A 25,099-nucleotide genomic window follows, 5' to 3' on the forward strand; every position below is an offset into this window, starting at 1 on the left:
TAAATTGCTCTTGCAGAATCATGTTAAGCAGCTAAGGAAATGCAAAGAAGAGTATAACAAATAAGGGACAAGTCACATACCTCTGACCAGTCTTCGGAAACACTGCCACAGATTTAAAGTATTAGACAATAAGACTGTTAACTTTGACATGTTGAATGTGGACAAGACAGGAGCATCAGCAATAAGGAAAACGAAGACCTATAAATGCAGGTGCAAAGCAACTGGACCGTGGTATAGCTCATTTCAAGCTATCACCAGCAACTCACATTATGTTAGTGTTCTATACTGCAGAACGCAATCTTTATTGTAGATTATGCAATTTAGAGCTCATTGGTCTCACCAATGAACTGTACAGCAAAGGTATAATTAATGAACACATGAATTATCCACCCCCGCCCAAAAAAAACAAAACAAAATTAAAAAAAAAAAAAAAAAAAAAAGAAAAGAAAAAAAGAAAGAAAATAAAGCAAGCTAGGCAAAACAGTAAGCTTTAGACCTCGGCTTCTTTCTTCTACAATCCGTCTTGTAGATTTTAGTGCTCATGGAAATGACAGACTAAAAGTAGTGACAAAATCTGAAACAAGTCAGCTCCTACACACAGGTCTGTCAAATTCACTGCCAAAACAAAGCCTCTCGTTCATGGGCACTGTGTGCAGGCTACTCTTGATGGAGCAGAAGTCTGGGAAGTCATTCTTTTTTTCTGCTCTATTTTGCTTCTGTGTAAACTTGACTCTATGAACTCCAACTTTCAGGTGGGTTTGCTATATATGCCAAACATCTAATGGGAACGGGGGTGGACTCCCAAACTTCTTGTCACTCATGACTAAAGTCAGGAATTGAGCCAGAAAGTATAGAGCACTAAAATCACCAACTAATCCTTCCCATCCAATATTTTACATGCAGAATACAAAGATGCAGGATACATAACAACCAGAAATATTGCTAATATAAAGTACAAATCAGCCAATTGGCCAAAAGCCAATTAGTACAAGGCTTTTCTGTGGCAAAGCTCATCACTCCAAAGCTTGCACACATAACAAAAATTACACATTGTTTAGTGTCTGCTTAAGTCCAAAGGATAAAATATCAATGGGCATATACTTGCTTGAGTATCACTAACAAGCAATAAATTAGAGACATTTAACTGACCTAGAAGCCTTTTTTTGACTGGTTGCAATTCCACTGTGATTAGACTGAGTTGCATATCTGGCTGTGAGACTGTATGAGAAGAAACAGAGAAATTGAATTAAAGAATTTCTTTGAATATGTATAGAAAGAACACACTTACCAGTAAACGATGAGTTAAAGAATGCAAATTGAACATGGATACAAAATGCAAATTAACTGGAAACAATATGAAACAATGTAAATATGCAGATTTTTATGAGATACAATGAACAGGTTATGAAATAATGGATATTGTTATAAAATGTCTCATTTACTAGAAATTATCTTATGAATAGGAAAAGCGAGCAAATTTCCACATGACTGAATTCCTTAAGTATAGATCAATTCACGCAGAACGTGAACCTTAAAACATTGTGTTGTTTTGTTTTTGGTTTTTTTTTTCCGTAAAAAGCACTAAGCACAAATACACTCCAACTGGTCTCTCCAGAAACCTGACTGGATTCACAGTAGGGCTGCTATGCAACAGATTTGCTATACCAAATTCAACGTGGATTCAGAAGAATTCCCACTAAAGCAAGGTGACCCCCCTCACTGTAGAGCTATAAGGAAGAAGCACCCTATCACTGATTTTATTATTATTACAGCATAGGTCATGTATCTGATGATCCAGGCAATGAATCCAAGGCTGCATTAGGAAAGCCCTGGCATGTGCTTGGACTCACTGTGAAATTCCATAGGAAGATGCACCTTTGTCTATTAAGGCATCCAAGAAGTACTTCTGCAACAGAAAACATGCTGTGCTATAGGGCTAAAAACTGTATGTTCCTTTTCACACCCAACAACCTGGCACTAGTAGACAGCAGATTATTTCTTCCAATCTTTTAGACATCTACATAGCGGATATGTCAAATATTTGGCCAAGGTACAGCTTTCTGTCTTTCAGTTTCCATAGACAGGTGCATCCTTTGGGATCCACACAGTCTGAGGCTGTAGACAGGTGCCTAAGCCAGGTGCAATCACAACATCCAATTCCTTGCATTATTAAAGAAGTCATGAACACCTGACTAAGCAGAAACTCTGATAGTCACAGACTTCTTTCGTTTCTCAGAGTTCTGCATCTTCCAGCAATGTCTCTGAGTAGCAGCAGAAACCACAGTGCTCTAGTCCCAGCTTTATAGACTGGCAGCCCTTTTAAGAAGCACCTGGTGTTGAGTCTACCACAGTAGTGTCAAGCAAGTTCTGCCAGTCCACTGAAGCAGCCAGACCTGAGTGTAAACCAGATGGGGGAAGCTGTCAGGTAAAAAAGGTCTTCCCTTCCTTAGTACTGCTGAAAAGGGGCAAAGAAGGCGGCACAAACCAAGGGACAATGTGAGACTGGAGTGAGATGTGACTTTATTGCTACTTTACTAAATTAAACCACAGCATTGATTCAGAGCTGCCTCTGTTCCTGCCAATTAAAAATGACACATTTGCACATGATGCATATAAAAGAAGAGTACTTCAGTCTTAAGAGGGCAAAAAGGAATCATTCAATATGTAAAAGCAGCATTCAATTCTCTGACATATATCTTTAGAGTAATGCTGACAAATTGCCTTTTTATATGATCATAGCTTCTATGGATATTATAATATATCAAATCACTTATCATAATATCATATATTACTTATAATAATACAAAAATTATTTCATAATTTCACTGTGTATTTTTATCTGTCTAGTACATTGAATTATATTTCACTTACAGCTATATTTCTTAATAATGTCTGGACTTATAATACAAATGTCACATAGATTGTTTTACTGAATTTGCTAGATTTGTGCCTGGCATAATTGCTTTTGATGAGATCTTTCTCTCATGTTTTTTTTCCCCAACATATTTTAAATGAAGGAATCTAGAAATGAATAGCTGTTTATCTGTGTTGACTAAAATAAGAGATTTGTGAGAAAAATTGTATGTCAAATAAAACCTTTGTGTATTTATGCTGTAAAAGGTGGAATGATACACAGTACAATCAACACAATGTAAGATGGGAAAAAAGAGTGAGTAGGTTGCAGTGCCTCAGTGTATCATAGCATTTCTACCTCAAACAACACATTTCAGAGTAAATTGAAAGATCAAAACCCTTAATCTCAGTGTTCATAAGCTAGCCCACAGAATTTTAATAGCAATAAATACATAAAATACCTATCTGATAACGCTTGCTAGAATGCTTCCCTTCTGTGCCTGTTACTTGGCACTCCATCCACTAGTAAATTCATGAAACATTAGCCTATAGACTACTTTTAAACTTTCCAGATGGGCTTGAAAGGCATTGATGAAAGTGTCAATGTCATTAAAACATCATTTATAAAGCATGATTTCCACTGTAACTGAGTAAATTTATTTTCCAAAGTAATGTGACAAAAGAAGGCAAAAAGAGAATTTAACCACTCATAAAGCAGGTGCATCAAATTCCTAATGACTTTAGGTTTTCCTTGTCAATTAGCTCTGGATGTGCTGAACCCATGAAAGCTTTGCATGGCTGTGTTTCCCAGTTGCTGGCCTCACTTTTATGGATGTGAACTGCAACACTGTTTCAGACTAGACTTTAGCCTAGCCACTCTTCTAAATGTATAAACTAATATTTAACTACTGCCCTCCATCCTACCAGATAATTGTCTGTGGGCAGTATCTGTCAGTCAGAAAAATAAACCTGTTTTGCTTAAAACAGTACTTTTTAATGCTTACAAACCCACACCATGATATAGTAAGTATGTGTCTGCAATAAAGCAGTAAATGGGTCTTAACATATCTGACAGTACCAGTTTAACACTACAGCATTCAGCACAAGGAAGGATTTCCTTGTCAGAGGGCTGCAAAAGGGGATTTTGAAGGTCTCTGGTTCTCAGCTGTCTGCTATCAAGACCCTTTCCACTGTCATAATACTCATATCAGCAATCATCTACACCATGTACACAGGACCAGACATCATGCTTAGCTCTCCTCTTCCAAATAACACATAGGGGAAGTGAAGTAAACGCTGTCCAAAACAGGTAAAATGGCATATAGGCATCTGATACCAAATCCTTAGAAATAATCTGGACTCTGCAAAAAAGATATGAACTCTGTCTTCCGGATGGAAGTCATCAATATTTTGTCTTACCAACCAGGGAAACACTAGTCAACACAGCAGATTTGAAATGGTGCCAATTGGGAAATTTCTTTTGCTGTGAGAAAATGGGATAAACACCGTGAGACTGCCCAGAAAGGCAGTTCAGCAGAGAGGTAGCTGAGGTGGTATCAAGAAGAAAGGCCAGAGATGCTGCTGACCCCGAGGTGCTGATGGAGAACACCACGTCTGTGTGGCGCTGCCTGCTGCAGGACCGGGGCTCTGCACGGTGCCACACGGCTGTGCAGCACGATCAGCTGCACTGGGGACTCGTGCACCACGTTCCGTCAGGATGGGAAATTCACTGGCAGGCATGACATGGTTACAAAATGGTCCTAAGAGGTGGAGAGGAGATTAGGAAATCAATATAGCCTACAATATTAAATGACTTTATGTGGCATTTAGGGATAAGTTTTGGTGGTGGGCTTGGCAGTGCTGGATTAGCAGTTGGACTTGATGAACTTAGAACTCTTTTCCAACCTAGATCATTCTATGATTCTAAGAAGAAGGAAGGCAACAGTTTGTTTCACACTGGACTAAAGTACCAGAAACTCAATCTTGTTGCCGTACAATATATCAGAAAAGAAGCAGGTCCTTGAAAATGTGTTAACACGTGAAGCTGAAGGATGATGCTTCTGTAAACCTGAAAAGAGCATGAATCAGGCTAAGAATATTTTAACATCCATCTTCAAAGAGTAACCCATGCAGTGACACCCTGAATATCATATACTTTTTATTAAGTCTTCCAAAGGATCAAAAGGATCATGTTACATCACACTGTCATTTTCCTATAATGCTAAGAGTCACATGGTGGTTCTAAAATGCCAGCTATGCACTATGTTAAAATTAAAAAAAGGCAAAGGTTTTGTAGTATATAATCAAACTGTTTCTTCCTTACTGACATACTTGATTTTTAATATGCTGTTGATCATATAAAGTGTATTTAGTTTCTAGTGTGAATGCACTCCAGAGCTGTTCAAGACTTTTGTATTAGAACAATTCTCTGAAAAATGACTAGTTTAAAAAAAATTCTTTTTCAACATAAAAATTTGCCCAGAAGGTCTAAGTTGCCCTGTGCACCTTTTTCTTTTTAATTTTTTTTTCTTAATTAAGTTATTTGACTGGTTATAATGCTACTGGTTGAAAAGCACAAGAGATAACGTTATAAGGTATACCTGATTCCAACTTCTAAGTGTGCCTAGAAAGATGCCACGGAGAACAAGCTTCCAAGCCCTCACCATACCAAACAGTTTGGGCAGGTAGAAGATCCCTGATTCCCCAAATGTACTTTCCAGAAAAACTAAGGAAGAAACCAAAAGAACTTGATTTTCTGTACAAACAATATTTTTGAGACATTTATTTTCCCTTTTTAGCCCAGTCTTGGTGAATTAATATATGGCCATATCTAAATGTATGTATCTATGTATCTACGCATATCTGTACCTATATTTATTTATAAATAAATAAACATTTAACATTTATATAAAGGTTATGAATGCGTATTTTATAGGTAGAGGTATATTATCTGTATATATGTAACACATGAATACACTTTCTTTTTTTCATTCACAAAAGGAAATGTCTATGGCTGAGGCAGTTCTAGCTCATACCCTGTCATCTGTTCTAAATTATTTGGACATTTCTCCTTTCCGCTCTTTGAACTTCTGGCATCTTATTCAAGCAGTCTGTCTCCAAATGATTAATGCTTGAAGCTACAAGGTAAAATTATGTTTTCAGTTTTCCTATTGTTCACAACTCATAAACCAAAATGTACATAACCCAGTTTTGCATCAATATTTATGTTTCTGCAGAATATAGGGACTTTTAATAGGAACAAATCATATGCCACAGTGACCATAGCTCTCCTGCTTTGGTCCAAGTATTGTAGTGTAGATATTTTGTGGAATTTAATGAAGGAGTACATGAATCACACCATTAAAGAAAAAAAATGGATATCCAGCAGTAACTCTGGGTAGTGGTTTAGGACATGGTGCTACTTTGCTACTGTGCTTAGCCTAACCTGTAGCACATCTAAAATGCCATCATTCAAACCTTACTATTTTTCTCTGAACAAATTGGACAAGTGGGTAACAGTGTGCTGCCAGAACTAGGAGTAGGCCCTTAGGGACCAATTGTACCATTTTATGACCTTATCTCCATACCATTTATGATCTTTTACTACAACAAAATTATATCAGAGTATCTGCACAGAATCATTTGTCGCCTTTCTACTTCACAGTTTGATACAATAAAATGGTAATAAAGATTTTTCCTAGAGGGAATGAAACAGAAGTGACAGAAATGCTGATGCTTTTAATTCTTTAAATCTATGCTAATTATCTCTTGAATATTTGCATAGATTTCCAGAAAGTCCATATTCATAACACATCCTAATATGTGGTTGGGATTGCTACAAACCTGCATCAGTCAAAAAATTATCACATGGTTAACAGTTTCTATTGACAGTAATAAAACATTTGTAAGCATTTTGTTTGGTCTCCTCATTGACTTTAAAATGGTAAAGCAATTTGTAATATAAAGAAAATACAAAAGATGCTACCAGCAGTTCAGCTATTTTCCTTTATGCATTTTCAAAATGAAAATAAATTCTTGTAAGTCTGGTGAATTATAATATTTAAACCCCCTTTTTTCCACTTGTATTTGATCCATTTTGCTTCTTTGAAACTTATATGGATTTTTATTTCAGAGTTTTTTTGGTTAATCAAAAGAGAAAGTCATCTCCATCACAGCAGCTTCCAACTGTAATATTATTTCATTAACTGACACCTGCAAAACCACAATATATAGAATATCAAATTTGTTGCACAGTCTCTGAAAACAGTAAGATATAGTAGATGATATAAAGGATTGACAGAAGCAAGGAAAGTAACAGTACAAATATAGAACTGTGACTTAAAGGAATGCAAAAATGCAAGGAAAAGACAGGGCCACATGTTGGTATCAGGGAATTTATTAAGGAATGAATAGGAAAAGAAAGAATATTTTGCTTCATAATAGGTAAAAAAGGAATCATCTGACAAACAAGAAAAAAGAAGAACGAAGGCTGCACTAATTTAATATGGGTATCCTTGCATTTTACATGTGTTGAAATTTCATTTGCCATACACAAATAATTATAGGCAACCTCCAGTGTTCACAAGATGTCAGAATTAAATTGGTGGCAGGTCTGGGAAAGTAATAAATGTATGGGCAGTTGCATCATTTTGTATTTCATTTCAGAGAATGAGAAGATCTAATGAATCTCAGTAGAGAGTGAGGGTAGAGCAACAAAGAATGTCTGAAGGGAAAGTAACTTCATTATAAAGCTTCTATTCCTTCAAAGGGAAATGCATAAAAGATTGGATTCAAGTCCTACAAGGATGAATGGAACACTTCCCATTAAATTCTACATGATCTGGATGAGTAACAGTGAAAATTATGACCAAAGTGCATCACAACTGACATATAAAAAGTAATGAGTGGCAACAGACAATGAGAATATCTGAAATGTACAAAATGAAAATTGCCACTAAACTGATTTAAAACACTCTTTGGAAAACTGCAAGAACAGATAATGAGAAAAGATGACAGTTGCATTTTGAACTGCAAACAGCAGAAGAGGCAGGGAAAAGAAATTGTTCTTGAACAGACATAATTTATAAACAGAAGAAATCAGGATAACTACATGTCACAGGTTTCTAAAGAAAGCATTCAGACATACATCAGGTACTTTGCAAGGAGAAAAAAACTGTATGCAACAAACAAAGGAAGATACCAATCAATAAGGGACAAGTCTGAAGGATGCAGCCCACAGAAATATGTAAAAAGGTAAAAAGTGAAGCTGTTTATGAAGGATTGATAGTGAATTCCTCCAATAAGCAATGAACAGTTTAAAAAAATCTGAAACACTATTCAGAGATTAAAAATTCTTTTTAATTTACATTTTTTATTTTCTCTCTAGGCATGCTATAGTCTGCTACAGTAGTGTATTATAACTATAGAAAAGTCCATTTATTTTAGAACCTGAATGTCACTTTGAAAGACCCTTTCCCCCATTATTTTAAGCTTAAGAAATGTTATTAGATAGCACCTTAGAGAGGATGGGTTACATGGAAGAAGTATATGACAAATATGTTCTTACTACTGCTTTGTTCTGTCTTTTCTGTGTGAAGGTTATTAGACAGGTTAGTCATCTGTCATTGAGACACATTAAATGCTTTATTTACTTGGACTTCAGGACAAATATAATGAAAGAACTTCCTTTCTGAAGTTTCTGTGATTCAGAACCTTAAGGACTATACTGATTGCATCTTTGGGGAGTAGAACAAAATAGGGCTACAACTGATTTGCAAGGTAAAAAAAATGTTAAAATAAAATTATATACCTAATGGCCATTTGAAGGTGAGCTTCCTGCAGATCCTGGGACAATCATATTAAGCAACTTATTCTGCAACTCATTCATCCCAGACTATAAAAATACATCAGATTAGATTAATAGCACTTTGTTTGCTTAGACCCTTACTAGCAAACAGAGAACAGAAAGAAGAAATTTTCCTAATTTTTCTTCTCTTCATAATCAGTGATTGGTACATGATTCCACAGTGGGAAAAGCAGGAACTACCTGCCTCTTTCCTTCACCAAAACCAAGTGACTAGCAATGGCAAGAGCTAAGGACAGCAAAGGGACTTGGTTCACCGCTTTCCTACATTTTGATCAAGAAACACACACAACTATGTACACTTTACACTTCACACTTTCCAGCCTATGTCAGTGCAATGCACTTGGTGTACACTGCTGTAATCATATTTTAAACCTTCAGAATACTTAAATGAAGGCCTTTTTCTAAGCAGAGTGATGTAATCAAGATTGCTGTGCAGATTGCCACTATTCTGATGTGGCTCTAGTTCAAGTCATAATTATAACCAGCACATTTTCATTCCTGTATTTCACACAGCACAAGCTCTGTGTCCAATATGCTTAACTTCTTCCCTAGTACTTCTGAGCAGCAGGCAACATGAAACCTTGTTCCTTGCAGTAGTTATATATGCAACTGTAGAAATCAGCTACCTATCTTTGTTTATATGCCCAGGAAAACCAGGGTGCACTTTTAATATAACAAATTTAACAAAATCCATCTGGACTTCAAGCTGTGCTCATCATTCCTGTACGTGATAAAATAGTTTGTCCATCTAGGGGAATTTTTCTGACAGCTTACTGAAACCAGTTACTGTCTAATCTGTAAATGAGACAGAGCTTCTTTCATCCACATATGTTTTCTCTTAGTATCTGGGTGGTTGAAAGATCATCACTACAGATGTATTGCTCTGATAATGGAATCCACTACCAAAGTGAAGCATAAAAATATAATGTAGCCATTGTTGTCATCTATCTGTACTGACAGATAGAAACAAGGCCACCAGCACTGTATTTTTTAAAATAAATCTCAGAGCTGCAATAAAGTCATAAGGAAACGCCAACTTCAGATTTCAAAATATTCAATTCCCATAGTTAGTCATGGAAGAATATAAGAAATTTTAGGGTAAAAAGAAATCAGAAACCACATCTAAAACTATTTTTTGCCTTTGGTTACTATTTATTTACTGCAGATTTTTTCACTAATAGTCTAATAATTTCAGAGCTTTTATAATTACTAGTACAAAACCATAATATTCCATAAAGAAAGTGAGCTGTTTGCAAGGCAATTTCCCTTACCATGAATCAACTTCCTTCTTTATTTTTACATTTAATTTGAAATGTTGCTGTTGGCTGTAGGACTAGATAGGCCAATGATACTCTTTCACAAGAAGAATCTTGTTTGCCTTCTCTAAGCACAGTTTTCACAATTCTGATGTTGGTCACAGAGAGCTTACATGGGAATAGGAATGTTAGAGTATTGCCATACTGACTAATTTTGTATAACTTCATAAGGAGCCTGTGAAAGGAGATTCATTAACCTCCCACACAAACTTTGCTCTTAGGAAAGAGAGGCTCCTCCAGAAACTGGTTTAATGACATTCCTAGTTTGTGTTGTCTCCTAGTCACAGAAGGACAACTAGCCTCCTGAATTCGTCTCCTGAATTGCCCATTTCTGCACAAACCTAATCCATTCAGCCATGTGATATTCTGATTATAACATTTCCCTAGGGTTTCTGTTTGTTTACCTTAGCTAAACAAGCTGTGTATGAAACCTGTAGAGTCCCAATACAATTTGGTGCCTGTTTCACTTTTTGTTGACAAAGCGCTCAAACACTGTATAAAGCAGCTTGTCTTCAGTGGCATAACTTGGAAATGGGGATGAGTACCATCATCATCATTATCATCATCATCATCACCAGCAGGACCAATCTCTTAAATGAGGAGAGTGAGATGCTAGCCCTACACATACAAATACAAAATTTTCTTGGTCTTCAGCAGGGCTTGAATGCTACAACCTCTGTAGGTGGACCATCTTCAGTGTGACTTCTCAGAGGTATTTCCCTCTCCCATGTATAATCTGTATTTCTATTGAAAAAAGCAAAGTGCATCACCTTCTCATATTTGTTTAATAAAGAAAATACAACAGCTTTTTACCTCCTAGGAAATAAAGTTGAAATTACACAGTATCCTTAGTATATGTAAGCTGAAAGCAATGAAGAAGATAACTTTTCTCGTAGAGTATTCTAACCTAAATTAACCTCAGTTATTAATTGAAACTACGATATAGTTTCAAATACTTCAAGTACAACATGAAATGTCATTGATTATTGAAGATTTTAAAAATGTATAGTCTATAAAAAGCACCCAGCTTTTTCAGTGTATATATTTTGCTTTTGCTTACATGTATGCACACTTATAACCACATGGATATCAAATGCACTTAAATGTATGGAGTGCATCAAAAAGACACCTTTATTTCTCAGGTGTCTAGCAAAGTAAATATGTGTGAGTCTTCCAGTAAAAAAAAATACCCATGGTGTAAGAAGATGATTTTCACAATACCCTTGATAATTTACTCAAATTAGGTTTGAAGCATTTTGCCATTACTGAAAAAAAGATGAATGTCCCATTCATGTGTTAGCAGCTACATTCATTATCTGTCTTCTGACAAAATAATAAGATAATTTTTCTTGTTCCTTTCAAAAACCTGAAAGAACTATTTCTAGGTAATAAAAGACCACAGGTCAATTTAATGGAAACTACTCTGTTGCGTGTGTTTGCCAAATATTTTTTCCAAAATATACACCATAAGGTATTTTCTGCCTTAAGGCTTCTGCATACCAAACCTTTCCACAGTTATGTTCCACAAAGAATCAAGAATTTTTAAAAACATATCAAGAACTGCAACATGGAAATAAAAAGGCATACCTGCACAATAAATGTGTAGTAATGAATAGCCATAAAGATTAACATTCACTATGAAAGGATAAAAGAGCTTGTTTTATCAATACCACTTCAGAAAAAAAGTAAAATTACTCCATTTTTGATTGATAGCAGATTATCTATTGAGTTAATAATTTTATATGGACAGTGTGAAAAATGTACATTAATATACACTTCAGATTTTAACACTTTCCAAAATTCCCCATACAGTGAAATGTATAGGTTTCAGTATCCTAAGGAAACTACATTTTGCCAAAAATATCTCAAGTGGTCTCAAGTGTCCCACAGAGCAGACATGTGAGGTCCTCAGGACCTCCTAAGTCATGAGCTTCCCCAGCTCTGTTATATTGGTTGCTTTTGTAATTGTTGCTGAGACACACCTGACATGAAAGCAACCACAGAAATCAGTTTGAGGAATCATGTAAGCTGCCTGTCCACATTTTAAATAGCAAAAAGTGGGCGAGGCAACATGAATCTCACCAAAGCCATCTTTTCTTTTCTAATTCATATTTTGCCTTCTTTCTAAAAAGAGACTTTTATTTACTCATTAGCACCTTTAAACTAGAAAGGTGTTTGGTAAATATTTTTAATAATTTTTCAAATAATTTATTTTATTGGGAAAAAACAATTGAATAAAATGACTGCTATATAAAGAAGCATTGGTGAGTCCACCACAGAGAATTCACAGAAATCATTGTAGATTTAAATATGCCCATCTATTTGTGGAAAACTTGTTTTCACATGTAGTCATTTTTCTTAAGAGGGGAAATATCATTTTATGTTAATTTCCTTATATTGCTTCAAAATAGTAACAAATGAAAAAAAAAGAAAATTAATATTGATAAAAAACTGTATTTCTGTTTGTTTCTGAGTTCCAGGACTCCTTGTTTTGCTAGTAGCTCATAATACTAGAAGTATTTATAGTAGAAGATAGAAACTTTTAATATAGGAGAAAGTTTTTAGTAGGCAGTTTTCTTTATCCTTAAAGACTTAAATGAAAAATATATGGATAGAGGAACCATACTTCATCAGGCAATAAGGCAATACAGAAGTTCATAGTAACAATGTGTCAAACTTCTCTATGTGTGAAAGCAAACAGAAAAAAATCTTGCCTTCAGTTTACAGATAAGAAATAAGAAAGATGGCATCAATCTTGGTCTAGTAATTTTGGACACAGAAATATTTTACACCTAAAACCTAGCTATGAACAGAAATTTAATCAAGTAATTAAACTATTTTAAACTACAAGAATAAAGTGGAAGGTCAAAGCACACTGATGGAAGTTGAGATTTTTTACATCAGCCTTAAATGTCACTCTACAAAATCATAAATGTGGAGGATCTGGGACACGGAATAATTGCCTTTCTTCTTAATGAAGCAAGTTTTAACATAGTAAAATAGAAGAGGAGAAAAAAGTGCAGAAGGACCATGAGATCTCAGGGAATTATAATGGAAAGCTTAATTCATCACCTCTTTGCCTACCATGTGCAATCACTGTCATCCAAATAGTAAAAAACCTGCTTTGTCCAGGCTTTTTTGGACAAACCCTTGCAACAGTCATGATGTACAAAGAAACACTGTATATTTTTTTAATTAAAACTTCATCATGGGTAAATTATAAAATCAGGAAATGTGTCAGTTCTTTCACTAAATTAAAAACAAAAAACAGTAACTAAAGGTATTTACAGGAAGCTGCCTAAACTCTTAATTCCCCTGATTAAACCTCTGAACACTTAATTACTGAATAACAAGATATCATTGCCTCTCATGCAGTATTAAATATCCTTCGTAAAGCAGAAATTCAGCTTTGGAAAATGTTAAGAATGGTCAGATTCTTCTAGGACCCCACCATAACTTCCTAGATTACATGTTAATAGTATACTTCACAGGGAAAGCCTTCAAAGACATTAATTTTCAGCAGAGAAAATAAAAGCATTTCATTTCATAATGCCCCAGCCAAACACAGGTATCTTAATTTTTGTATCAAAGGAGGTCATTAAAATACTATTAGCAACACTTTCTTCCAAAATATATTTTTAAAACATTTCTAGTTCCAAGATATAGATTTCTATCAGGCTAAAGGGTTAAAAGCTTTTCTTCAATTGAAGAAAAATATGTTTATTATACACATGAAAATGTAATTTATATAGGAATGGACTTAAGAACCAGAATCTCAATATATTAGTCTGATACTTTTATTCCAACCTAGATCGACTTACCATATTCTAGAAATACAGTTGTTCAGTAAGTCCAAAAAACATTTTAAATAAGGATATAAAAAATGGAACAAGTACTAAACCAAACAAACCAATAGGCAAAACTCTGCATGAAGATCTATAGTTGACTTTTTTTAACTTCCCCAATAAAATACACATTGTTAATACTCTTTCTATTTAAATAGATATGTGTTTCAAATTCATTCTTCTATAATGGCCTTTAAGCAACTACCTTCTGAAAAGATGTTTTCAGATGCAATCTGAAAGCAATGTACTTCAGCAATTACTGGATTCTGACGAGTGCTTTGCTTTCTTAAAACTAAATAAAAAACTGCCCCCTTAAAAGAAACAACTACAACAACAACAAAGGCTATTTCTTCTCCCATTTAAAAAACATTCAAATAGAATTAGGTCCTCAAAAACTAGAATGTGTGCAGATAAAAATAGTTTATAACAAATTAAAGTATTAATTGTGCCCTTTCCCCATCTGTTTTGTTAATTATTGGAAATCTTTCATTTAAATGTGGAACTAGATATGTGAAGAAAACATGAAAATAACCAGTATACTAATCACATGGTGTGCTAGCAGCCTCTTACGGTGCAATGGGCAGAAAAATCAGTAATAAAATAAAAGAAAGGCTTGCAATTAATTAAAATTTGGAATTATATCTAATTGGGAATGTTCTCTGCTCTTGCTCTACTCCCAAGAAATGCGGGCTTACTATCAAAAACCACATTGAAACCACTGCGTAAATAGGAAACAAAAATTAAATGGCCTAATCTTTACCCAAAATTTTGTTTTTTTCAAACAGAAAAATAGAAAGCTTTTACACCTGAGAAAAATGACTTTTTAACCTACCTTGACTGCATATCTTGGTGTGTTTTGGACTGGCTGATTTCAGCTGGAGTTGAAGGGACTTGCTGTTGTAGCTCCACCAAAGACTGGTAATACTGTTGCTGATGATGTTGCTGCTGTTTGTACCGAGACAAACTGAAAAACAGCCCTAAAATGGCTTTCAAATTTCCATTCCTTATTTCTATTAAAAAAAAAAAAAAAAAAAAAAAAAAAAAAAGAGAGAGAGAGAGAGAGAGAGAAAAGGAACTGAAAACACTTTTTTAGACTTCAGTTTTGTAAAAGTCATGCTAAAATACGCCCACAGCTATACATGTTTGTGTCATATCTCTTCATTTACCTGTAATGTCAGAGAAATTTTAGGTGTCATTTATAGTTTATTTTTATTACAATTTTTGGGGTTTGATGTGTCAACGTTGCAACAAACACCTGTCTCTACAGTGCCCTCATGATGAGTCATTTGCATGGTCATAAAAAAGAGTATATCCAACCTTAAATATGATACATAATCTGCACCCTGTCCCAACAAAGTACAAATATTCTAATTAAGGAAAAGATCATTCAGAAAAATCGAATTCTTGTGGTCTTAAATATACATCCCTTCAAACCTTATGATTTTAAATTATTCTTTTTGCTTTTGGAGCAAATTCTGTGTGCATTGGTAATAAACAGTGAAAAAAAATCGAAAAGACTGCATGGTAATGGTTCTTGTCAGTGAGCACACATCCCTTCATACTGATGTGCAAGAAACATGAGAGAAAATAAATGGAAGGTTGTTTTTAAAAAAGGTGATTGTAATGCTCATGATTACATCTTTGGACTTTCAAATGACGTGATTTTATAGCTTTCTATTTTATACTGCTGTTACTGATAATGAAAACAAGAACTACAGCTTTGATGAGGCAAAACAGCCGAATACTATTCTGGTGAATCCTGGTGGCATCCCTATGTCTCCCATTACTTTTTTAACTTTCGCTCAGCCTGAGATGAAGATTTTATAAGGATGTTGTTATTTGCTGGTAAAGGATCTCAGTGTCAAAAAAGAAACCTCAGAACACTTCAATGAAATTATCTGCAGCATGTAGGTCTGTTCACAACCTCATTATTAATTTTCTTTGGCACTGACCCCCTTGTGAAAGGTTTTTATTATACCTATAGACTTGCAACCTGACATGCAATGCCACAACCTTTCTGCCTTCCCGGCAAATCAAAATACTGAGCTGTGTGTGCCTCACAGCTTTCCGAGGCAAATTTTCCCAGGTTGAATTTATATAAAATTACTGTTATCTTTGTGTCTATTAAACCATATTCATTTTCTTTCAACAGGATTAGGTGAAATGTTAATACATATACTAAGGCCAGCAAACACTGGAGCTTTTATGTTCACAACCTGTTCTTCAAAAGCAAAACCAATCCTGGACACTGGAATATACTTTTCAAACTGTAAATTTGTTCTAAGCAACCATACTTATTCATCTTCCTTGGGAAGATGCTGCAGGATCTTTGATTAGCAATGAGACCATGACAGATATGCAGAACTTTCCCAGAACAAGTAAACTTTTCAGGCAACTATGACTTTTGCAGTCATGTTGGTTTCAAGGAAGATCATTGTAAAAAAATACAGAACATTTGTATTTAAAATAATCCTAGATAAAATCTCCAAAACCCACATAACTATCCATTTTAAGTGGCTCTGATTTGGGAAGACTGTTGGTACATCAAACTAGTTTATTGATTCTAATAATTTTGCATCGCTTTTTTATTTATCAACTGGGCTCTCAAGCAGAGATTTGGTAGTCAAAATCTGAAAATTCTGACTGTTTTTTTCTAGACCTCTTTACTCAATTGTGAAAATGAGGTCATAAACTAGCTGGGAAATCTTCAAAACTTGTTAAGCTAATGGTTTATTGTTCCACAGCCTTTCTGATCATTAATAAATGACCTGATAGTAAAGGTTATTACAAGAAACTCAATTTCTTCTCCCCCTAAAAATCGCAATATTCAGGATTATACCTAGTAAAAATCGTATATTTAAGGAAATCACACTTCTGAAGTACTTTGAAGAATATCATTGAGAAGACAGTAGTGGATATACTCCAGATTTATACTACCAACTGTGTAACAGCAGAATTAATTTTAACCTTACTTCAACACTAAATATTAAAATTCAGTTTTGAAGAGTAATGAGCATTTTAAATCATCCTATGTAGTAGTATTGCTTTTAATAGTATATGAACTTTAAGCTACACAATTGAAGCCTATATCCTATTAAAATTATTTTCCAAAACAAAACAAAGGTAGGAATAAAGGTATTACAGGATGCACACAGATTCTGATTTTAAAAAGTACAGAAAATGTGTCATGTACCATGTCAAGTATTAAAGAATGACGACTATCCTCATAAAATAAATTAATGCTATTCACACATTTAATTCATACTTAATATGCAAGTAAAAATAGGTTGCTCTAGAAATACAGGTTCTAAATAACTTTGAGGTGAATGACAGCATGCAAACTTTCAGTATCCTCTTGCAACAAGATATCTACAAGTACACACAAAGGCTCTCTTAAATCGCTTGAGGAGCTTTTCACCATTTGACAATCAAGGTGAATAGATACTACATATCTGTGAATAGTTTGTGTTGCAGGTTTTAAATCCTAGATAGGTTCAGATGGTGAAAGATAGTAATTCTGAGTTCATTTAAAAATAAAATAGTGGTTAGCATTCCAAATTTTTTCTCCACATATCCTCTAGCATTCAACCGAAATTATCATGTCTGGAAAAAAAAGTCCTTCCAGCTTTTAGTTGCGCTAGGAGCAAAATAAAAATACAGGGTTGCATCTCTGGACCTGTTCCCTTCAGGTGCCACAGAGGTCAAAGGGGTTTGAAGGTGCGCAGCACCTTGGAGAACTGCTTAACTTGCTACAGGACAAAGACATATACATTTTATTAATTCACTTGCCTCTTACATGAACAAGGCAATATTACATAATAATTAAGGCAACTGGTATTTTTAATGGTTTTGTTTATTATATGTATTAATTTAGTTGCAACCACGTTAGGCAATCACTTAAGGTGACTAATACAGCAGAATAACTGAAACAGCAAAACCATTCACTCTTTCACTTAATAGGAGACATCAAAGGAATACTATAATTTCCAGACTCATCTGGACAGCATTACTACTACTAATAAATTTGTTGAAACAAATAGTCTTCTCTGGGTTTATTTAACTGAGCAAGATTCTTATGTTCTTGTTTGCTGTTTTGAATCAAATATTGAACAAGTAAAAAAAATATGCTTGGGAAGTTCTGTGCCTATCTAATATTGTGGAGGTAACATGAAAAGATTAATACCGTTGTAAAAATATTGTTTTAAAACATTGTCTCAAAATTCATAAACACTGCATTGGTTCAATTTCAAGGGAAAATTAAAAGGGAACTCTCACTTGTTATCACTAATCTCTATTTGCATGCTGTTCAAGACAGCTGGAGCTTGGTATTTAGGTGCAAGTGATTTGTGTTAAGAAATTTAGCTTTCAGAAGGAAATCTTGTTATTTGTTCTGATGATTTGTTTCTCTTACCTTCTGCAGAAAGACCTTGGACATTTACGCCTCTGGCTGCCAGAAAGCTAAGGCAGACATCAACATTCTCAATCTGCAACATGAATAGAAATAACAAGCAGGATAAGACTATTTGACAAAACAGAGAAGTGCTGGGAGAGGGGGGAAAAAAAACCCCAAAACTGCCCAGGAATGAATACTTTACATTCATCGCATACTACAGCTCTTTACCCAAGTTTAGCGAGAATGATTACTGCTAATTGGGGAATCGAGATAAAGCTTCCATTGTCCGCTTTGGTGCTTAGAAACAATTCACAAATGCCCAATCCAGAATGGCATGCTGGCAACTCAACAACCCACCTAGTTAACATAAAACTGGATTTTGTATGCTACAAACAAGCAGCAGTGAAAGCAACCAGAGAGAATTAGACACTGAATATATGTCAGGAGAGATGATCGCCTGAGTTTACTAAAAAATGTAAGCAAAAACTTCTAACGGTGTAAACAAAGGTACTTGCTTGGGATGAGTAGGATTCTGTGAAAATGATATCACCTTCATTAATGGCTGCTCCTCTAATTTCTTTCCTTCAATCTAACAGTAAATAAATTTAATTTATTTATTGTTTATGCTCCTCAGAAGAGTTCTTGCTTATTAAAGAACATGGTGCTGGCTGCTCATGGTGATTTAGAAGAAATCTACAGTTACCACAGAGAGCTTTATGTACAAAAATGTAGCCTAAATATATATATCAGTAAAAGGATAAAACTTCTGCCACTAAAATGAATAATGACTGAATTAGACTCCTTTCATGTGTCTGTTTCTAATAGATGAGGGAGAGAGGTGTTCCAAAAGGCTCTTGAGTCATCATCCTCAGCTGATTACCCCAGTCCTTCCAGGACCCCTGAAGGAATAATCAGCTGTAAATATAAAAATTACTATCTTTGTCTATAAATATGCTGCTATGAAAACAGAAAAATTATGTATAGAGAGGTGTTCTGTTGCAAGTGGCTTCAACAGGTTTGAATTTAAAATACTTTTTCAGATTGATGCATTTATTTCCAGGCAATTGGGACCAAAAAAAACCACCAAATTTTAACAATATATTTTAAATACCTATTATCATTGGAGAACATCAAGCAAAGAATATTCGACACTAAAAACATAATGCTGCAGTAGCTCAGGTCCATGCAGTTTATTTGAATGTTTACACATTTTACAATGTCTTACGTTTTGATGGTTTTCAACCATCAAAACATAAATGGTAAACTCATCCCTTGAATGAAAGCTACTTGATCCTTGGCAGTATCTTTTCTTGCCTAAGAAAGTCTTTGATTACTGTCATCTTTATTGGAGTTCTGCCATTGTTCTCCAGAAATGGTAGTAGCTAAAAGGATACAGATATTCCTTTTACTACTGGTCCTAGAAATACGTATTATGAGTCTACAGACTGTCTTGATCCATGGGTATAAATGTATACATTTATAAATACCTGAAAAATACATAGATACGCTCTTCTAGAACAATAAAGGCCAATACACATTTTTAGAAGTCTTTTCAAACCTTGATTTCAAGGACATACTAACATTTACAGTTGAATAATAAACAATTTCTTTACTGAATCAATTACAGAAGAACACCAAACTCAAAGTCTGCAGTTAAACTAATGAAATTTACTAAAAAAATGGGGTCTGCTGTAAAGTTTCATAAATCAGTTTGGTGGGTGTCACCAATTTTCACAGCTTAGAATATGCAATAACCATCCTCAAATCAATGTGATTACTCCAACTCCGGCCCAGCACAGTCACTGAAGCAACCCAGGCATTAACTGTAATTTTCTTAAATGTTTATGTAGTTTTACACCACAAAACCCCCCAGATTAACTAGGTAATTTTGTTAGACCTAGAGACGTGACACAGCTAAATCAGTCGCAAGTTGGCTGCAGCTAAAATAGGAAGACCTGACTCTTCCTCACCTCCTCTTCCTCCCAGCGCGAGGGCCCTGCTGCTGCTGGGCTTCAGCGCTGCTCTGAGCGCAGCGGGAGCTGGCTGCGCGCACAGAACTCACCCAGCAGAAAGGCAAAGGGACTTCACTCATTCCAGTTTCCCGTGCAGCCAGATAAGCACAGGAGCCAGCAGAGCGAGGGCGTGTCCCAGCCCGAGTAAAGCGTGGTTTGGGAGAGGAAAGGACGTGGGAAGGAGGGACAAGGCGGATGGTGCCACTCCTGGTGGCATGGGCTGGCTCAGCCCTGACCTCCAACTAAACCCCTGCACAAGTTGAGCAAATAGTGCACATGAAGAGAATATTTCTACTCCACCTTTAAACAGAGTCAAGTACATAAGAAAAAACTTTGAACTGAAATGTTTCTGCCCTGAAGAATTGAAAAGAAATGAACATTTGTTGGGCTATTAGCTGTATAACTCTTTGCACTTTCAAATCAACCATAATGCAGTATCAATTGCTTCAAAGATGGGAAAATCGGCTCTATAATTTACTAGAAGCCAAAGAGAGGGAAACAAAAAAGGAAAATAAGAAAGAAAAATCAGTACAGTACATCGGTATCACCCATCTTCAAATAACTGGAACAATATTTCCTAACACATTCTAGTTTAATCAGATAATTTCTGATAATGGTCATGTCCCCTCTGCAGTAGTTCAGGTGACCACAGATAAAACAAAAACCTAGTTCACTGGAAGAATATTTAAACCCTAATGTGAAAACATTTCAATATCTAATACCAAATAATAAGCCTAATACCTAACCTCCACATACATTTAGTGAAAAATATCCTATAGAAATAGCACCTGGTTACTTTATGTGTCTACTTTTACGGCATGTGTCTTTGAAATCATGTTTCTCAAACTCTCAGAAAAAAACTAATCATTACCACTAACATCTGACTCAGTATGCTGTGGAACTACAAAGCAAATTCTGTTTGGCTTCAGAGTTCACCAAGAGAAGTGTAACAGAAGCTTTGAGTCCAAAGTCACCCTTTTGGCAGGGGTGTATGAAGCAATAGCAGTGTCCAAGTTCCAGACAATAGACTGGAGTTGCACTGTTAGCCTTATAATAAAGTCTTGTTTTGACTTGTGAATTGAGCAAGTTTGGTGTGGCAACTGACAGGCCCATAATACCCTGAAAATGTCAGAAAACAACTCTTACAGTCAGCTTTCTGATAATAACTGCAGTTACTATACAACTCTCAGAAACTCTTAAGGGATTCAACGAGACATTAATACATTTTTGTGTTATTTTCACTTTCTTTCCACTCCAGTCTATAAGATATTAGCCTTGAAATGGTCCTATTTTGAAGCTCTCAGTGTGTCTCTAAATATTGCTTTAATTATCTACTTGTTGTCCTGGAAAACCACAGTTATTCTTTGAACTCAAACCCAAGCAGCCTAAACACATCTTCAAACTCACTCACAGACAAGAGTAATTTTGCAATTACAAAAGTTCCAAGAGATTTCAAGCGAAATTCCCGGAGTCCATATTTATGTAAGTAGTTATTCACTGGGGTAAACTCCTCCTAGAGCTGACACTGTGTGTGTTGAATTCTACTGCTTATATATCAGTGGCTGAAGATTCTGTGGTGTAACACACAAAAGATACCAGACAAATTTTGTACCTTACATATGACCACAATTCTGTAGTGAATTTTGCTTGCACAAAGAACTAGTCTGTAGCAGAGATTGTTTATCATTATAGTGAGTTGTATCCTGAGAACGACAAGGTATTGTAGCAGAAGAAATTGCTCATTACAGTACAGAATTCAGGATATACAGATTGACTTCAAATCTTACATATCAAAACAGAGAAGAGCCTCAGATTTGCAAATTTACTTGTACAGGTACATGTTGCAAGATTAGTTTGCTGCTATTGATAAAGTTCTCCACCGCTGGCAATTCCTGATTTTTATTTTCTTCCTAGGTTCTTATTTTATATTAAAGATTCAAATGAGTGGAATAAATACAACACATTGAATAGCAGCACTTCAATATTAAAAACCTTGACAACTATAAATAGGATAAGTAATTGCCAATATAATGAATCTTCATTGCCATATGGGTATTTGCCACTTAGTTATTCAATTAACCATGTTGAAAGTCAATCAACACTACATGAAATTGCTTCTCAGAGGTAACAAAAACCTAGTTCTGAAACCTAATCACCTCCTTATCAAAATTCAAGGATATTATGTCAAATTCTGAAATGTAGTTCCAGCATTGTGGATGCAAGATACACTTGGCTAAGATGGTGATAATTTAAGAACTAATTTGTGGGCATCATCAGGTAGATAACATCATTTGATAATTTTTAATTTAAGCCTAATGGGTTATGCTTACAACGTATTATGCTTTCTTCATGAATCTGATCCTTTTAATAGTATTCATACACATAGCATCATGAAAAAAGCACCTGGAATACTTAACACTATAAATATCAGTGATGTCCAATATATTTTTACACTGACATTTAAGGGGATACAGTTCATTTGATGATGTACAAATAAACAGAAATGTCACAGCTCTGATAATATTAATAGATTAGGTGGCATGCAAAGAAGATATATTGGAAATACGTTGACACGTAAGATATTGCATAGTTGTGGGTAACCTCCTTTTGAGTGAATGCTATTTGAAATTTATTGACAGAAAAAATCACTAAATCAGACTGGGGGACTTTCAAGTAGATAAACAGTAGTACTTAATACCTGACTGATTTACGGGAAGAGGTAATTTGTGGGGTGTACTCACCTGTGACTCAACACACACAATATGTCTATTTATTCCTATTATTTTTGCTATTTCCATGATTAGTTTTCATCTCCTTTGTCTGAAAGACACTTTCTTCACTCCCAAAAATAAATTTAATTGTGGGATGCTCAGAAGACATGTAATTATGATAAACACAGCCTTATGTTTCTCTGAGTGTATAAGAAGCTCAAAAAAAAATCTTGCTTTGACTACCTCCCTTTTATTAAGTTTATGACAATGTAGTTTACAAGAATGTATAGACACAAAGTTAATTACTGTTCACCTACTTTGAGCTGGATTCTTCCTGAAGAGTGGGAAGAATAAAACCTTTATAAAAATGACAAATTATTACAGCCACAATAGAGTTTCTGTACATATATGCTCTTTAATACTCTTGATTATTTTTGCAGCAAAAGTAAAATATTAATTTCTGTTAGCCCTTCATTCAGTGCTATCTTCCACAGTTCTGTGTGTGTGTGTTTTGTCATTCTGATTTGTGACCCAAATCCCAGATAAAATTTGGCAAAAGATTTTTCCCTGTAGAAGTTTCATAATATTGCTGATGGTTGATTAAGGACATCCATGGAAGTAGTACTCCACACAAATCCAGAGAATGACATACATGCTCACTTTCCACTGAACAGAAACTCCACAAAGCTCTTCAGTATTTGGTGCTTTTTTTTCCCTTTTTAATTGCAAATAATAAATAGTACTCCTTTGAGATTGGTAATATGGTATGAGATAGTATGTGTCATAATAACTGTATTTCAAACACACTTTACCAGCATGTTTCTTCCTAAATGTCCACAGAGTATTAACCTGAGTTGAGAGACATGCATTTGAATCTTCCTATTGCATGGATATTCATCACTAATACAATTTGTAGAGGATTTAAATGAATGCAGAATCAGAAAATATATTATTGTTATACATGTCCTTCTCTTTCAAGTTCTGTAGCATTAGTGCAATCAAAATAAAATAAAATTCAGGCCTCACAGATGGCAACCTGGACTCTTAATATTTACAATTCACATGTTGCTTAAAATTATTAAAATTTAAAGAACATAAAAGTAGATACTATTTGTCTGATATTAAAAGGAATGAGTCACGTAAGGAGATGCATGAGCTTTTGAGTTCTAGCTGCTTACTTAGTAAGTGAAGTGCCAGTGATCTAGTCTCAGTTGCAGGGTTCAGAAAGTTTAGAGGTTTCAGCAAGCAACCAAGATGTCTTTATGAGTAAATAAAATCATTTTGGATGGACATGCTGGAGTTAGTAAGAGAGCTAAACTTTCCACATAGATTTAGCTATACAGAATGCTCTGGGAGACACTGGAAAGTATTTCAAGGTGGAAATGGCCTAAACTCTGATTTTCCCATGTCTAATAGCAGTAAGAGAATGGGTCATGTACACTCTCACACATACATGGTTAATCCTCAGACATACACTACCTAAACAGGCTATTCTTTGGCCAAACCTATAACCTTTCACAACCTGCTATGCCCACAGGTGTTCTCAGAGATTTAAAAGGATTTCTCTTTCTGTTCTTAAAGTACTCATCCATTGCACACATTATGACTTGTTGACAACGCACTTGTCGTGTGGGAAACACCCAGATTTTTGATTTGCTTTGTAATTTTGTTCCATATGGGTTTTCTTCCCAGCTGGTTTCACTGGTTTGTATTTAGGTTCTGCCAGTCCTCAAAAAAGAAGAGCTAAAATGTTACAAGACAGAGAAATATAAATAGAAAATGTTTGCTGTTCTATAGTGCCATGTTTTTATCCTCAGTTTTATCATTCAGATTATTTAACAAAAACAGGCTTGATAAACCAAGCTTCATAAACCAGGCAGGTGGACATTTAGCTATTTTTTCACTATATATGTTTGATAGCAGACTTACTCTAAAGAAGTCCAACTGAAGAGGTCAAAAGCACCATCCAGACAAAATTGGTATAGCAAAATGGATTACTCAGTTCAATGTCCTTATCCTCCTGCCTATCCATTCTTCAAATGCTACACATTCAACACTGTTTGGGAGTCTAGATGATTCTTAAATGATCATTTAAACAATATT

The 25,099-nt window shown here is 35.1% G+C and overlaps 1 protein-coding gene across 1 annotated transcript in view; it reads right to left on the reverse strand.

Moving 5' to 3' along the window:
• The window catches only part of NAV3 (neuron navigator 3), a 267,877-nt gene that overhangs the window by 141,112 nt on the left and 101,666 nt on the right, over nt 1-25,099 (reverse strand). The window contains exons 4-6 of the mRNA XM_063396422.1: nt 18,292-18,364; nt 14,713-14,890; nt 1,150-1,218 (exon numbers count right to left, since the gene is read on the reverse strand). Of these exons, the coding sequence (XP_063252492.1) occupies nt 1,150-1,218; nt 14,713-14,890; nt 18,292-18,364 (320 nt within the window). The remainder of the gene's footprint in view (nt 1-1,149; nt 1,219-14,712; nt 14,891-18,291; nt 18,365-25,099) is intronic.

Source organism: Prinia subflava, chromosome 4, assembly GCF_021018805.1.
Source record: "Prinia subflava isolate CZ2003 ecotype Zambia chromosome 4, Cam_Psub_1.2, whole genome shotgun sequence".
Taxonomy (NCBI): domain Eukaryota; kingdom Metazoa; phylum Chordata; class Aves; order Passeriformes; family Cisticolidae; genus Prinia; species Prinia subflava.